Raw genomic sequence first — 16,465 nt, forward strand, 5'->3', positions numbered from 1 at the left:
AGCAGGGAGGGAGATTATTGACAGGCAGATTACTGACCAGGGCAGCATGTGCAACAATGACAGTAAACAATCATCCGATTCCAAAATGAGCTGAAGCAAAATTCATAGCATTTGTTCAAACTGTTTATAAGGTGTGTCTGTCCTTGTTTTGAGGAGCTTCGCTCGCCCCTGATCTCCCCTTCCTGCTCCCCTTGTTATGTGTGCAGTGTGTAAACTGTGCAAAAGATTTTTCGTTTTCCAAAGAATAGTGTTATAAACATACATCACATCTACTTTGACTCAATGTTATACAGTAATTTGAGTGGAAAAGTTCATTCAGACTACATGATTTAAATTTAAGAAGGAAGAAGGTATGGGATGTTTTGGGCCACAGTTTAAGTACCGCATTGATACTGGGTTAGACTGGTAATGGGACATACTGGGAAACCTGAGGTTTGCTGCTTCAACTCATCAGTTAGCAGTGTTTCTAAAGCCCTCATTCTAGACGCACAGCTTTCATGGCGGTGCTTGTGCTGCACTTCATGGGGGAATTTGGAGCATCTAGGCCTCATCTTACCATAGTCTGCCTCACCTTTCCATGCTGGAACCCAACCCTTACACCCTTCTCTAACACATTCCCAAAACAACCCGCTGGAACGTTACTGTTTTCTCCATCCCTTTTTTTTTTAAGTTTATTTTGTGAAGACTCCTATTTGTGTGTGTGTGTGTGTGTGTGTGTGCAAGCCAGTTGCATGGGTCATTGTGCTTCTCCTCTGTACATGTGTGTGTATGTGCACGGCAATGAAGAGGATGTGACAGAGATGCAGCCGGAAATTTGATCCTGAAACTCCACATATACACATTTGTCATACCGCCACTATCGTTCACCCTCACATGCACAAACACACACAGACACACACCTCTCGGGAGCTGTATAGTCTCATTTTGGTCACAAATAAAGAAATTTTCCACCAAGTCATTTACATCGTCACAACACCAGAGGTCACCATTCCACACAGAATCAAGACATTAAACCAAAGAGCTAGAGATTTATATTCATCGGTATATCATATATTACTGTGCTAATGCAGGACTTTTTCAGTAGATATAAACTCTCCATGCTTAGAATGTACACATACCATACTATGAGTCAGTACACAGTTGGTTTTCAATCAGTATTAGTATTTGTTCGCCTAAAGAGTCTGTGTGGAGTTCTTGAAAGACTCATGTTTTGATTGCAGTCTCCTCCACTTTGGTACATTTCCTTATCTTCAGTCTTCTTTTGTTTTCTCTCCCAATAAGTCATTTGGTCTTTTTTTCTCCACTCCTCCTCCCTTTTTAGTGCCCCTTTTGCTATCCATTCTCCACTCATTCTGTCTGCAACATAGGCCTGCAGTGCTGCTCCATCATTCTCGCATCAAGCGAAAGGAGATGAGAAGAAGAAGAAGAAGGGATGAACGGAGGTTTTTCAGGAGCAGCAGCAGCGGACAGATGGAGGAACTGCAATTTAGAGCGAAGAAAGGATGAGCACGGCAGAAGAGGAGGATGACGAAGAGGAGCCAAAGAGTGAGAGCGAGACAGAAAGAGAGGCATGCTGCCCATTGTGCTATATGAGTCACTCCTGATGCAGTGTTGCCGTGGAAACCCGCTGATTGGTATCTGTGGTTACTCCAACATGGCGTCCAACTGGTCGGCCAGGTCGTCGAACATGCTGCCGATGTCGTCGAGGATGCTCACGGTGGTTTTCTGCTCAGCCACAGAGCTGGATGTAAACACAGACATGAGATTAGAAGATCTGAAAGGAAATGCTGTAAAACATTCAAATTGAATCAAAATTCAGTTTTTAATCTTTTTATGTTTTTATGTTGTGTCATAACCACATAATGAGCAAATCAGCCATCATTGCTGAGGATCTCTGCTGAGACCACCTACAAACCCTGCCAGTATTTTCTGTGTAGAGCAGGGGGCTAAAACAAGCCCACCAGGGGGTCCAATCTGATCCACAGGATGAATTTAGTAAATCTACAAATGACATATTAAACACATTAACTGCACATTTTAATTAAAGTAACTGTAATTTATAGTTTGCCCATGTAAGGTTGCACTTTTTATGTTAAAATATAAAACATTTACAAGGCAGGGGATAACCTTTGATAGCTTTTAAATGTATAAATGCATCTGATTTCAGTATGTATAAGAGGTGAATCAGTTCAATTAAAAAATTCAATTAAAAATTTGCAATGCTTGTTATGTAAGCCCTGAAAAAGACAGGGCTTGTTACCATTTTGCTAAAGGTGGAGTCAGCGAGCTGATTTAGCTAGCTTACTAATTCCAGCTGACCAACGATACAAGTTGTACTAATGTAATTAAAAAAAAAACACCAACTTTGCTGCTCACTTTAAAGAAATAAACTTGGTAATGTTTTGAGAACAAGTGTCAGTTCCTGTAGAAAAAAGTAAAAAAGTTAGCATGTAGCTAAACTAGCTAGCTTGCTAACTCCAGTTGGCCAAGTTGTACTAATGGAATTTAAAAACACACCACCTCTACAGCTCACAGAAATACTTTCAGCTCAAGTACCTAATCCTGTAAAAGTTGGATAAATTGTTTTTTTCTATTAAATTTCAATAACTTCTAAGAGAAAAAGAAGAAACAAAGACTCTGACTAGAAGGTTGAACCCTGGTCATTCCTCCAACAATTAAATCCTTAGACCAAACCTGAAAATGGTGCGTGACTTCTTTATAAGAGAAACCCTTAAAATAAGTGGAATTATTTTTTTATGCAATAGTTAACGACACGTTAGAAGAACAGAGCTGTACTGTAAATGTGTCTTGCACAATTTACTTAAACTGAGCAAAACTGACATTGCAGTTTTCCATTTTCCACCACTGATAGTTTTTTTGTTGTTTAGACAGTAAAAATATGTTAAATACAGAATGTGAACACCATGTCCTGTAAACAATGTTCTCTGTGTTTTTGTGTGTATGTAATGTCAATACATTTCAAAGCCTGCTGAAATGTGTTATTTATGCCATCAGTGTGTGAATGTGTGTGTGAATGGGTGAATGTGATGTATGATGTAAAGCACTTTGGTTGTCATTCCAGGTACAGTAAAGTGCTATATAAATACCGTCCATTTACCATTTAATTTACCTTGGTTATATTTTGTTTATTTCTAAGGCATGCTAACATGCTAAGCTAAAAAGGTAAACATAGACGAAGTTACTGCTCCTTACTCTTCATGCTGCAGTATTTTATCCTCCACAGCCTGCAGAGCAGCAGCCAGCGATGCGCTTGTCTTCTCCAGCTTTTGATGCACCAAAGAATCAACCCCAAAGTCTGTTGTCGCTGTGGCCGGCGGGGTGAACCCGCCCCCCGCAATTCCACTGTCCACTGACACGCCACCAATAGAGGAGCGGGGAGGCTTGACGGGTGGCAGGGTGGGGCTGGGAGTGGCAGGAGTTTGGGGTGTCTGCGGCGTCGTGGGGGTCTGTGGCGTGTGGGGGCTTTGAGAGGCAGGGCTTGTCGGCTTGGCGTTTGGCGGGCTGGGATTGTTGGATGGCAGGAAGTAGGGAGGTGAGCTGGTCTGACGGGGCATTGTAGAGGGGTGCTTGGGTGGAGCAGGAGCCGGGGTTGTGGAGGAGGGGCTGGTCATGGAGTGGATGAGTTTGGCTGGTTTGGGCGCTGTGGGCGGGGGTGTTGGCTTGGGAGAAACTGGTGGAGGGATCTTCTTACCTTCCACTGCACAAGGAGAGAATATAAAAATACAAGGTTACAAACCGGCTACGGCGCTTCCCAGTTCATCATCTTCACACTGACAACAAAATCACACAATCAGAAACTTGACTATTTTTGGGGTTTCTTACAGATATTTTGTCATAAAAGTACTAAATAATGTCCTGAAATACTGAATGTACCACCTGTGTGACTTACGTCACAATATGCACCATGGCAATGATAGAAGCAGCCTAAAGAAAGGGGCTAGGATATTGCTGTGCTGGGGTTGATAGGCAGTTGGGTGACTGTTAAATGTTATATTAAGAAATATAGTCCACAAGCTTGGATTAGCCAGAAGCAGTAATGTTGGTTGCCATCTCTCTGATTGGCCAACACAGATTCAAAGGTGAGGGCTCGATCACCCCGTTAGTTTGGCTCTTGACAGTGTTTCAGTAGCTGCAGTTTTTCACTAAATAAAAGGGATATTTCTAAAACTTTGACAAAGTACAAATGTGATTTATAGGTGTTAGTGCGTAAGCTGTAATTCTCATAAAATTCTCATCAAATTTCATACAGCGAGATTCCACTTTAAGGAGCTATCTTTATTTCTGCACCATCTTTATTTCAGATAAACTGATCACATGACTCCCTACTTCCATTACACTTTTGCAATATAATTCTATATCGACTTGTCTGAAGGACAACCTCATTTGAGTGTAAAAACTTTTTAATGATATTTGGTGCTTTTTTATGTGTTTCCATTACCAGTTTTTATTGTGATATTTAGGTTCTGTGCAATTCTAGGGGTAATGGAAACCCACCTTGTGGTGTCTGTGTGCTTTCGTTTGGACAAAGAGGTTTTTTTTTGTTGTAACTGGTGCTGTGAGGGCGTGAGTTTTTTGCAAGGAATGTGGGAGGGAAAAATCCTGGTTCGCGTGGACATAGCCTCAGGCCATATCCACACAGAGACAAGCTTATCAGGGCTCCAGACTAACTTTTAGCATTGGTTGAACTGATGTGCCTAACTTTTTAGCTTGGGTGCACCAGCAAAAAATGTAGGTGCACCCCAATTTTCACAGTGTGGCTCTGAGCAGCTCATTTTAATACATTTTAAGGATTGTCTTCTAATCGTTACACATAGACATTGATGGTTATTTAAGTTACTGTGAACAATAATGAGGTTAAGGAAATAGTTTTTCTTTATTTGAAGCATGAATGTTAAGTAGAAACATTTGAAATGGGTTAGTAGGTTGTGGTGCCTCTGAGAAATATTGAATTTATCTTTAATCTTTTTCTTGATATTTATCTACTTGGGCTTGAATTTTGTGAAAGGAAGCTCCTCATTGGCTTTATTGCATGCCCTGTTTTTGGCAGAAACATCCAGGGTTTTTGTTATTCTGTTCTTTTGTTGTTGTTTTAATATACAGCAGCCTCTTATATTAGTAGTTTTGTCAACCACGATTAATATTTATTTTCTACGAACAGCCTCCAGGTGCAGCTCAAGCACACAGAATGATTTGGGCCTGCTCTCGTTTTCTGGCAAGATTTATCAGCCAGTGTATTCTCAAGCTAATGCGTCAACAGCTTTTTCAGTTTTTCTAAAGCTGCGTAGTGGTGGATTTCTTCATTTTTTATAACATTGTTTCATCACCGGTTCTTGTTCGTCCATTTTTGTTGTTGTTGTTTTGACTGTCGTGTTTCCTGTTTCCGCTTTTGTCAGAGCTCATTTATTGGTTGTTGATTGTGTTACGTCTCTGCGACTTGTGATAATATTATCGCAAGCCCAAGACGAGGAAAAGACTGACATGAAAAAGCACAGATTACCACCTTAAACTTGACGATCGAGATGATGGGAGCGCGCTGTGACTCCAGTAAAATTACAAAGATTTACTTAAGACTTTCAGCTTTTAGTCTGGGATTGTGAAAATCGTTTGGTGTGAGCTCGGCATTAGCCACAGCTGAACTTCTGGGCAGACTTGATCCCGGTCAGTTCAGGTGACGTAACACAGATGGAGGGTTGCAGCGGTCAAATCGCATTCAACGCTCATCCAGGTTTTCTGCAAGCATCACTGAGCTTGTGTTGAATTCCAAAGAAACTGTTTATTTGACAATTGGTGGTATAAATGGAACAAAAGAACAAAAGAACTTGAAGGTATGTACTTCTCTGGGGAGCTCCCAATTTTTAAGCTACACTCAGGAAGTAGCTGGGAAATTCCCGAGGCTAGCCAAAACTGTCTTATCTCTTGTGTCTCTAATGAAAGTAAAATTTAAAACCCCTCTGATTAGTTAATTTACCAGTGTTGAATAAGAATAACGAGTCAACTGAGGATTATTTTAGTCTCATTGAAGACGATATCTCCAATGTACCTGTAAGGCTGTAATCTAATAATTCAGATTATAATAAATGACTCTGATTCACCTGGCAGATTTTTTTCCGGCTCCAACAGATCATATTTTGACTTTTATATCCCCAAAAATATCATAACAGTACAATATTTTCTGGCATTCACACCATAATAAATCGCTTTGAGTGGTCAGTATTGAAGTACTTGTCAGTAATTTCCATCCACACATTTCTGAATTGGGTCAACAAGTTTAGATGAAATCATTAATAAGAAGCTAAATTTATACGGTTGTTGGTAATTTTTTACTTTCCTGTCAAGCTTTTCTTTCTTCTGCTTTATTCAGCCGTGTCATAGCTGCCCCGTGATGCCTTAAAGCTCCTGAGACCCAAGCTTTGGTTTGGGTACAACAGGTTCCAGATACACAGAATAAGTACAATGGTGCAGACAACTGAAAATGTGGATGCCAGGTTGTACCAGGTCTGACTACCTTGACATGAGCGCCATTATCCCCGTCTAAATAGTTGTGTCTTTTCCCAAACAGTGATGGGAAAGAAATCCTCTCTTTAATCATTTTATTGAACTTAGGACTGTTTGCAAGACCCAGTATGCTCTTAACAAAAAGTGAAAACTATATTTGAGAGCCTCACCTCACTTTTCCATCATTTCAGTTTGTGAACATTTTTCTAACAACTATCAAACTGTGAGTACCTGGACTTCCAGGGGTCCCAGGGCCTGGCAGAGGGACTCTCTTATTGGGGGCAGCCTGTGGGGGCATCTGAGGGCCTCCCTGTCTCTTTATCTGTGCCACGACAGGCTTCGGGGAAACTGGAGGCTTTGGTTTCCTCGCAGGACCTCCTTCATTTGGCGCTGGAGCTCCTTGGTCCACACTGTTCCTACGAGGAGCTGCAGTCACTTGAGGTTGAGGTTGAGGTTGAGGTTGTTCCGTCACTCCAGCGTCAGACGGTGGGCGGCGCTTCACGGTAGCCGTACCGTTCTGGTAAGGGACTGGCTGCGTGGTGTTGGGCTGCCCGGTGCCCACAGCCTCTCCGTTAGCTGCAGCCAGCTCTGCGTAGCCCTCGGGCTCCTTGTCGCGGCTCTTGGGTCGTCGCTTAACGGTGGATGACTCCTGAAGTGTGAAGTCCGATCCGTTGGGGTGGGCCTTGGAACTGCGGGGTCGTCGCTTCAGGGTCGCTGTAGCTTCAACTGTTTCCTCCTGGGCATCTCCCGGGGAACCCTGGCCGTCACCCTGCAGGCAAACACAAAATACACACTAACGGAAAATTCATACATTCGTGATAAGAGGTCATTGTTGCACAAACAGTCAAAACATCCACATATATACATGGAAAAGACAAATAAAGCTTAGCGAACACAGAAGCTTCAATACAGATTCATACAATCCCAAAAACAAAAAGGTTGGGACGCTGTGTAAAATCTAAATAAATCTAAATATCTTATTCCCAATCGATCATATCAGGTGTTAAAACTGAGACATTTTACCATTTAATGGAAAAAATGAGCTAATTTTGAATCTGATGGCAGCAACACATCTGTAAAAAGCAGCAACAGGGGAAACAAAAGGCTGAAAATCAGGTTAAGTGGCAGCAGGTCAGCAACATGACCTGGAGCATTTCAGAGAAGCAGAGTCTCTCAGATGTGAAGATGGAAAGAGGTTCATCAATCTGACACAAACTGGGTCTAAAAAATGTGGTAAAGTTTTAGAAAATTGTTCCTCAGGAAGACTTTCAGAAATCAACACAGAATGCAGTTCACTGTGAAATCTAGAAATGCAGGTTAAAGACAGAGAAAGTTTTCAACCTTAAATCTCTGCGTTCCAGACGCGTTTGAATGGCACAGTGACGTCTATCATGCCCATTTCTGGAGCTGTCGTTGCCTAGCAACGTCCTGAAACTGCACTGCACTGTAGAACTTTTTCATCCAGGATGCAGTGTGACATAGCAGCCAAGTTTTCACTTCATACGCTAGCAAACGGATACAAACACATCACCCGTTTTGAATGCGCACCTTGACTGATTCAGCGAAGAAATGCTAGAAGACATTATCAGAGGAAGAGAGGAAAAGAAAGACAGACAGGGACTAAACTAAAGTCTAGATAAGGCTGTATTTTGCTGGCTGGAGAGAACTCAGTACAGGTAGGATGTAAGATGGATGCTGGATAAACTGATGATTGGAGAAAATTGCAAAAGTTCTGTAGTGCATCTTTAAAGCTCTATCAAGCAAAAAAGAAGCCATATGTCAACAGGATCCAGACACGTCACTATTTTCTCTGGATCAAAGCTCATGTCCCAATGAGGAACATTTTATGAGTCCGGGTTAAAAACTGTGTTTATCTGGTTGCAAATGATGTGATTGCAGCTTGTTGGCTTATTTTACTGCATGAGATGTTTGGTGGGTCCTGCTGGACCAAACATTCCTCCACAGCTGCATGGAAAAGTTTGGGACCCCCTCTTAAGGTTGGACAGTCTCTTATCTCAGTAGAGCTGACTATTCCATTTTCTAAAGTTAGTTGAATCACATCGGGTGAAGCTGCTTTTGACCACTTCTTGTTTTTACTGTTGCAAAGAATATTGATGTTAACATATTATATTTATGGTAAACTGGCATCTCAGTTGGTTGCTGAGAAAATTACACAGTCATGTTGTTTCAGGTTAACATAATATGGTGATGGTTCATAACAGAGTCCTGCTGGGACTGTTGTATTGAGTCTTCTGATGAGAAGGGGAGAGCTATGGACTGGTGGCTGATAATTGTGTGGGAATGTCGTCTCTATAGAATATTGAGCTTTGGAGATTACTTAGCCTGTGTGTGTGTGTGTGTGCACACGCATGCATGTATGAGCAGTATATGAATTAGGGCGGCCTTGGTGAGTATACGACTCCCGGTCTGACTTTTTGTCCCAGTTTTTATTTACATTTTTAACAGTGCCCCAACTTTTTTAGAATTAGGGATTTAAATATACTAGATTGCATTTACATTTAGCACATTACATATATAGATGCATATTTTAGATAGATAGATAGATAGATAGATAGATAGATAGATAGATAGACAGATAGACGGATAGATAGATAGATAGGTAGATAGATAGATAGATAGATAGATAGATAGATAGATAGATAGATAGATAGATAGATAGATAGATAGATAGATAGATAGATAGAGAGATGGACAGATAGATAGATAAACATATATATAGATAGTTACCTGTCCTTCTCCATCTCCTCGTCCCTGTCGACGGATGGTAAGGCTTCCTTCCTCTGCAAACGGCAAGTTCTCTGATGAGCTGCCACTGCCCCCTGAGCTTGGGTGGGGGGAGGACGGAGGTTGGGGTGAGGAGGAATTTACGGAGGGAGGGGGGGATTCAGGTTGGGTGGAGGTTGGAGGTAATGCGGGCGCTGTTGTCTGGTCCCACTTGGCAGCTGCCACCAGCTCAGTAACGGGACCGCTGATGGTCCGCCGTCGGTTCACCACTTCGCCATCGAGACCAATGGCATCACGTGTTTTTCCAACCTGGTTAACATGCAACCACATCACCCGTTTAACACACCATTAATGACTGAGCACATGAATGAATTAAATTTTATAGAGACAAATGTACCTGGAGGAGGTTCTTCTGCAGTGCCATGCCTTTGGCTCCGCCTCCTATAGAGGACATCTCTAACATAGCGGCGATGCTCCTCACACTCCCCACGCTGCTCGTCTCCACGGCAGCCGTTTCCACGGACATCCCCAGGTCACTGGCCCGCCGCTGTTGGTGGTAAGGCACGTCCAACATCCCTCCCGTGGTGGTGAGAATCGGCGGCTGTGCATTGGCCTCCGTCAGGTTGGAGTTGGAGCTGGAGATAGCAGAGCTGGAGCGTTTGGGAGGCGGTGGGGGTGGACCTTTTTTCTTCTGACGCAGGGCGAAGGACTGGGTCTGGTTGCGGTTGGCGGTCTTGTCCTGGTTGCGGACTGAGTGGCTGCGGCTCACACGGTGGGTCACAGTAGCATATTTGCCTCCGTCTGGTCTCGCGACCGTAGAGGCCTTACCTGCTACCTCTTTTCCTTTTTCTCCCTCACCCCGTCCTCCTCCTCCATCCTGCTCATCACACTCCCCATCTGAGACGGCGTACCGGTTGAGGCTGTGAGCACGTTTCTTCTGGAGAGCTGAGGGTTCTGCTCTGTCTGCCTCAGCCAGTTCAGCCTCAGGTGGCAGACAGAGGAGAGGGACCTGTGGCTGCTGGCCCTCTCTGACCTCCATCACCTGTGCCTGCTGGTGGTGCTGAGGGTGCGCCTGGTGCTGCAACTGGACTTGAGGCTGCTGCTGGGGGAGCTGACATGGAGCTCCGCGGTGGGTTGGAGACATCGAACGTGGCGACTGAGGTCCCTCCCCTTGCACTAACTGGGGAGGTGGCTTGGGCTTGGTCTGAGGAGAAGCTGTGCTCTGAACAGAGGAGGTGGAGGAGGAAGATGAAGTCCTGGTCTTGGTAGGTGTGTGAGGGGGTGTGTAAGGAGGTGCAGGCTGGGAGTGAGAATGGGAGTGACGATGTTTGCCTTGTGAGGATACGCTGCCTCTGTGGGAGGAGGTGCTTCCCTGACTGCTCTGCTGCCTCATAGTCCTCGCCTCCTTCTTGGGTGGCCCACCTCCTCCTCCTCCTGTAGTTGCCTCATCGTGGTCTTTGCTGAGGGTGCGTGTTCGCTGAACTTTAACCTCCTGACCTGGTTGGGTCATTGCATTTTGTAGCTCTGTGCTCAGCTCACTGTCCTGGAAGGTGCTCATCTTTGGAGACATGACCTCTGAAAGTAAGGAAGATTTTAATTAATATTAATTGTTATCTTAATAAGTCACAAACGTCCTACTAGAAGAGCAAAACTTTGGGTCAAACTGTTTGACTTCCAGGAAAACTCATTGGATGTGTCAATTTAAGACTATCAAATATCATTGTCAAAAACCCTGTTTCCACCAATGGGTCCAGAATGGGATGGGCTGGTTTGGTGCGGCTATGTAGCTCAGTTGGTTGAGCATCTGTCTCCCATGCAGGAGGCTAGCATTCAATTCTCCAATATTAACACCTTCCTTAGGTTTGGGTCCTTAGGCAAGACCCTTAACACTACTGCCTAACCACTGTAAGTTGCTTTGGATATAAGCTAAATGACTAATATAATGGTGCTGTTTGGTCTTGTAAACCTTGATCTCTGTTGCATTTCCACAGCCAACCCTTACCTAGTAGAGGAGTTATGATGATGGAGATATATGTTATATAACAGTGTTTTTTTCCGTTTATATAACTAATTGTCAAATAAATATTGTCTACTGTATCGCACACAAGGTCATTGATGCTTTGAAGTTACTGTTTGTCCATTTCTCTCTGTTTTGTTTGAACCTGTACCGATGTATCCACTGCGATTTGGTTAATGGTACCCTGCATACAGGTAACTGGTAAATACAGCTGCCCCAGTCAATCAATAGACCAATGAATGCTGTGAATAATGCTTTTGTTTAGCTTAGAAGTTATTGGTATTTAATAGTAGGAGCGGGTTGAAACTAAAACCCTGTTTTAACCAAGGGGTCCAGCTCGGTTTAGGATGGCTTGGTAAACCGTAATCTCTTTTGCGTTTTCACAGCCAGCTGTACCCTTACTTGGTAGGCAGCCCATAAGCCGGTGAGTGACAGATGTGTCAGATGTGACATCATAACAGTGTGACACATTATGGTTAGCTCTGTTTCCACCAATGGGTCCAGGTCGGTATGGGACAGGTTGACTATCTGATCCAACCCCTCCTACTTTTTTGGGACCCTTCCATTGGATACCTAATGTTACCGATCCAACCCTAAAGGATGGAGCTTGACACACAGCAATCTGTTGATTGGTCAAAAGAATCTTCACTTCCTGTGCGACTTGACAAAGAAACACAACAGAGATTAGGGTTTAATGAACCAAATCACACCAAACCGGCCTGTCTCGAGCCTGACCCCCTGGTGGAAACAGGCTGTTGGGACCCCAATAGAATGGTCCAATAAAGGTAGGACGACTCAAATCGGATATTCTGGTACCCTTCCCCGTTTTTGCCAGTGGAAACGCAAAAAGAAGCTAGGCTAAACCATCGACTGTTAGCTCACTCACCGTCCGGTGGCGGGCTGTCCATCGACATGACTTCATGCTGCTGTGTGATTGGCGGGGGCTTCTTTCTGAGGGAGCCCCGCCCATCTAAACTGCGCTGCATTTCAGCCAGTCTCTTCACTGCCAGCATCAGCTTCTTTTGGTGACCTAAAACAATGTTAGATTGGAGCAGCAGTTCAGCTTCATGAAGATGACAATATAAATCAATCAATCAAAATCTGAATTATTCTGTTATTCATGTACTGAAGATGTCACTGGGCACAAGATAAGATATTAAAATTTACCTCTGGGATAAATAAAGTATTTTTCATTCATACATAATTTAAGTGGAGTGAATGTGAGCAGCTTGTGACAACAAAATGTTTTACTTCTGTACCGTTTTTATTTTCTGTCATAACCCTTGGACTTCTAATGAGGTCATTGGAAAATATTCTTTTATTATTCAGCCATACCACAAATTTGTATGGTTATTGCACTTAATGGTAGGTAAATAAACATTTAAATAACAAATATGCAAACAAAAATCTGTTGATATGCATACAGCATGTGTGTATTTCTTACCCAGTTTGGTGATCCCTATTTCCTGCAGGTCTTCCCAGGTGATGTCAGTGATAAAGTCAATGTTTTCATAACCGTTCTGCACCAACACCTGGTGGTACTGGCTGAGACCAATAGCTGACAGCCATTCTCCTAGGCTGTTCTGTGGGAATACCAGAAAAATGTAAACAGTTTAAAACAGCTCTCATAACGGTCTTCAATGAATCTTAGCCCAGAAAGCCAATAAAAGATTGAAATGGACTATCATTTTTCAGTCAAGTAATCCAAATGTGTATGTACTCGAAGCCACTTTATCAGGTCCACCTGTTCACCTGCTTGTTAACACAAATATGTAATCAGCCAATCATATGGCAGCAACTCATGTAGACACGATGACTTGCTGAACCAGAGATGGGGAATCAAGTCTGGGACTCAGACTTGAGTCACACTGAAGACGCATTTCCAGTGACTTGGACTCACGATTCAATACTCAGTCTTTTTTTTCATGATCTTCTCTCTCTCTGATCTCCTTTCTGCTTTCGTTTCTCCAGACATTACATTTGTGTAAAGTCACACAGATGCACTCGGAATCCAGTGAACGCAGTTGTTGCTGCAGAACCATTGTAACTTTTGGGCATTATAATCTTAATAAAAAGGGACCAGTATAAGAGCAGCGAACTGCACGCCTGTGGTATAAGAATCCAGGGCGCTGGTTCCATCACATTCACCAGAGGTTATTTACTGTAATGTAAAAGCTTAATGAGTTAGCATCTCTGTTAGCAACTAGCTTAGCGCCACAGTGGTGTAAATGTTGGCTTGTTACTACTTTTGTACCATCGGTTTGGCTCCAACAGATGTGTTCAGAAGAAGAATGAGACACAATGAACAGTTTCCATAAACTGCTGACTTTGCTATGATGACGTTAAACTGGGATCAGACCCACTGTAAACAAAGTAGTTTTACTGGGTCTGTTTAGTAGAAAAGTACAGTTGTTGTTAATTTAGGAATTGAAGAAATATTTACTGGGTCTGCAAGTATTGGATCTAAATTAATTAAAATACTGAGGGTTTTAAAATTCAATTTTAAAAGGTTTTAAATGAATATTTTCTGTATCTCAAGTTATTTCAAGCCCTTAAAAAATAAGATTTTTCTGATGCACTAGTGCAGGGACCTCTAAAAGTGGCTAAAAGGTCATTAAAAGGTCAAAGACTTGAAATATGAGTCTTGCAAGAAGACTTGTGAACATCTCTGGTTCAAATTGAGAACATCAGAATGAGGAAGAAGGAGGATTTAAGTGACTTTGAACGCAGCAATGTTGTTAATCTGAGGATTTCTGGGTGGGTGAAAGTCCCAGAGATTTTCACCCACCCAGAATCCTTGAGTTTCTGATGAACCATCTCTAGGGTTTACAGAGAATGGTCTGAAGAAGAGAAAATATCCAGTGAGCAGCAGTTGTCTGGACCAAAATGTCCAAGTTCATGCTTCACAAACTAGTTCCGTTCATTTCAGTTCTTATAAACCTCTAAGCGCCAAGGTCAAAACACTTTATAACATATATATATATATATATATATATATATATATATATATATATATGTACATATATATGTATATATACACTCCAACTCCACTTCATTTATTTAGCACTTTTAAAACAACACGGTTGATCAAAGTCCTTCACACCAAAATAAAACAATAAAATAATAAAAAGAGAATATGAAAACATATACAAAAAAAAAACAGTTAACAGTATAAAACAGTAACCAGTAAATATGTATACCCATCTGTCAAAATAAACAGTCAAAACCAACATCTCCACCAGTATTAAAAGCCAAAAAGAAAAAAAGAGTTTTAAGCAGTGATTTAAAAACAGTTAGTGAAGAGGCCTCCTTAATGTGAGGAGGCAACTGGTTCCATAGCTTTGGCCCAACTACAGAAAAGGCTCGGTCACCCCTAAGTTTCCTCTTGGTTGGGGGGACATTTAAAAGTGACCTGTTTGCCGATCTGAGAGAGAGTGACGGTGTGTAGGGCTGTAAAAGGTCTGACAGATATTGTGGGGCAAGACTGTGAAGGCACTTAAATACAGATAAAAGAATTTTAAAAATCAACTCTAAAATGAACGGGCAGCCAATGCAGGGAGGCCAAGATCGGAGTAATATGCTCTCGTTTTTAGTACCAGTTAAAAATCGAGCCGCTGCATTCTGGTCCAGCTGCAGCTGATTAAGGGAGGTCTGACTGAGCCCAGCATAGAGTGCATTACAGTAGTCCAAACGATTAGAAATAAAAGCATGGATTAAAATCTGAACATGATGCTGAGAAGGAAATCGTTTCACCTTTGACAGTTGTCTTAGCTGAAAGAAACTAGACTTGGCCACCGAGCTTATTTGTGAGTCAAGTGTAAGGTTACCATCCAGGCGCACCCCAAGGTTTATTGCTGTCGGCTTCAAATAATCCATCAACAACCCCAGGTCAGCTATTCCCTTATATGCATCACTGGGCCCAAATAGCAACACCTCAGTCTTTCTGTCATTAAAATGAAGAAAATTAAAAGCCTTAACTTCCTCTATACAACTGAGTTATGGTTTTACTGAGGGTGCGCTTTTTTTCAGGGGGAAATAATATATATATATGAGGCAGTTGAGACCACAGATGTTAAAACACAGAAGCTGTTCTCCATGCATGGCAGGTTCCACCCCAAATCCAGTATCCAGAGGCTATACACTAAGAGCAAAGAGGGAGGCTGAGGACTAGTGAGCTACAGGGCCTCTATCCAAGATGAAACATCCAAGCTCCATGATTACATCAGGAAGATGGCCCCAGGGGACGAAGCACAGAGTGAATGCCTCAGGCAATGGAACCCGGAGGAGAATGAAATGGAGGAACCTTGAAACAGATGGGCTACAGCAGCAGAAGACCACAACAGTTGCCTCCTGTCAGCTAAGAACAGGAAACTACAATTCACACACACTCACCAACACTAGACAATAGAAGATGGAGAAATGTTGCTGGTCTGATGAGTCTCCATTTCTGCTCCACATTCAGATGCTAGGCTCAGAATTTGGTGGAAACATCATGAAAACATGGATCCATCCTGCCTTGTATCAGGCTGCTGGTGGTGTCATGGTGTGGGCAACATTTTCTTGGCCCACTTTGGGCCTCTTAGTACTCCCTGTGGTTTAATCACCATGGCCTATCTGAGTATTGTTTCTGACCATGTCCATCCTTTATGAGCACAGTGTAGCATCTTCTTATGGCTACTTTCAGCAGGATACTGCACCATGTCACAAAACTCAGATCATCTGAGGAATGTTTCCAACACCTTGTTGAATCTATGCTATGCAGTGTTAGGGCAGTTCTGCAGACATAAAGGGGTCCAACCCGGTACTAGCAAAGCAGACCTAATAAAGCAGCCGGTGAGTGCATGTGTGTTTGTTAAACTTTACTTACAGGTTTCTGATCTGGCAGCCACTCTGTGACACTTAGCTTGTTGATCTCCGATGTCATCTTCTTTCTGTGACCTGGTTTAGTTATCCCGATGGCTGTCAGATCCTACCCACACAAGCAAACACACTATGAGTTACTACAGCCACATTATTTTCCACAAAGTTCAAAGTGCTCTGCAAGAATCCATCAGTGTAACCCCCTCTGTCTTTCTTTCCCTCTCTCACTCACTCTCTCTCACACACAGTGTAACTTGCAACACAAGCGACAGCATGACATCTGATGAAAGCTTCTGCCAATTGAGGAGAAAAGAGTGAAGATGCAAA

General features: G+C 42.7%; 1 protein-coding gene across 5 annotated transcripts in view; it reads right to left on the reverse strand.

Annotated features, from left to right (window-relative positions):
* Window positions 1–701: 701 nt before the first annotated feature.
* caskin1 (CASK interacting protein 1) overlaps window positions 702–16,465 on the reverse strand; it is a 141,800-nt gene continuing 126,036 nt past the window's right edge. For 4 of the 5 annotated variants that reach the window (XM_041996796.1, XM_041996784.1, XM_041996788.1 and 1 more), the window contains 8 exons: window positions 16,146–16,247; window positions 12,723–12,861; window positions 12,165–12,308; window positions 9,659–10,836; window positions 9,265–9,570; window positions 6,748–7,309; window positions 3,214–3,718; window positions 702–1,741 (listed from right to left, as the gene is read on the reverse strand). In XM_041996796.1, the coding sequence (XP_041852730.1) occupies window positions 1,645–1,741; window positions 3,214–3,718; window positions 6,748–7,309; window positions 9,265–9,570; window positions 9,659–10,836; window positions 12,165–12,308; window positions 12,723–12,861; window positions 16,146–16,247 (3,033 nt within the window). In that variant the 3' untranslated portion in view covers window positions 702–1,644. The remainder of the gene's footprint in view (window positions 1,742–3,213; window positions 3,719–6,747; window positions 7,310–9,264; window positions 9,571–9,658; window positions 10,837–12,164; window positions 12,309–12,722; window positions 12,862–16,145; window positions 16,248–16,465) is intronic. The other variant, XM_041996778.1, reaches the window with a different exon arrangement.

This window comes from Melanotaenia boesemani, chromosome 2, assembly GCF_017639745.1.
Source record: "Melanotaenia boesemani isolate fMelBoe1 chromosome 2, fMelBoe1.pri, whole genome shotgun sequence".
NCBI lineage: Eukaryota > Metazoa > Chordata > Actinopteri > Atheriniformes > Melanotaeniidae > Melanotaenia > Melanotaenia boesemani.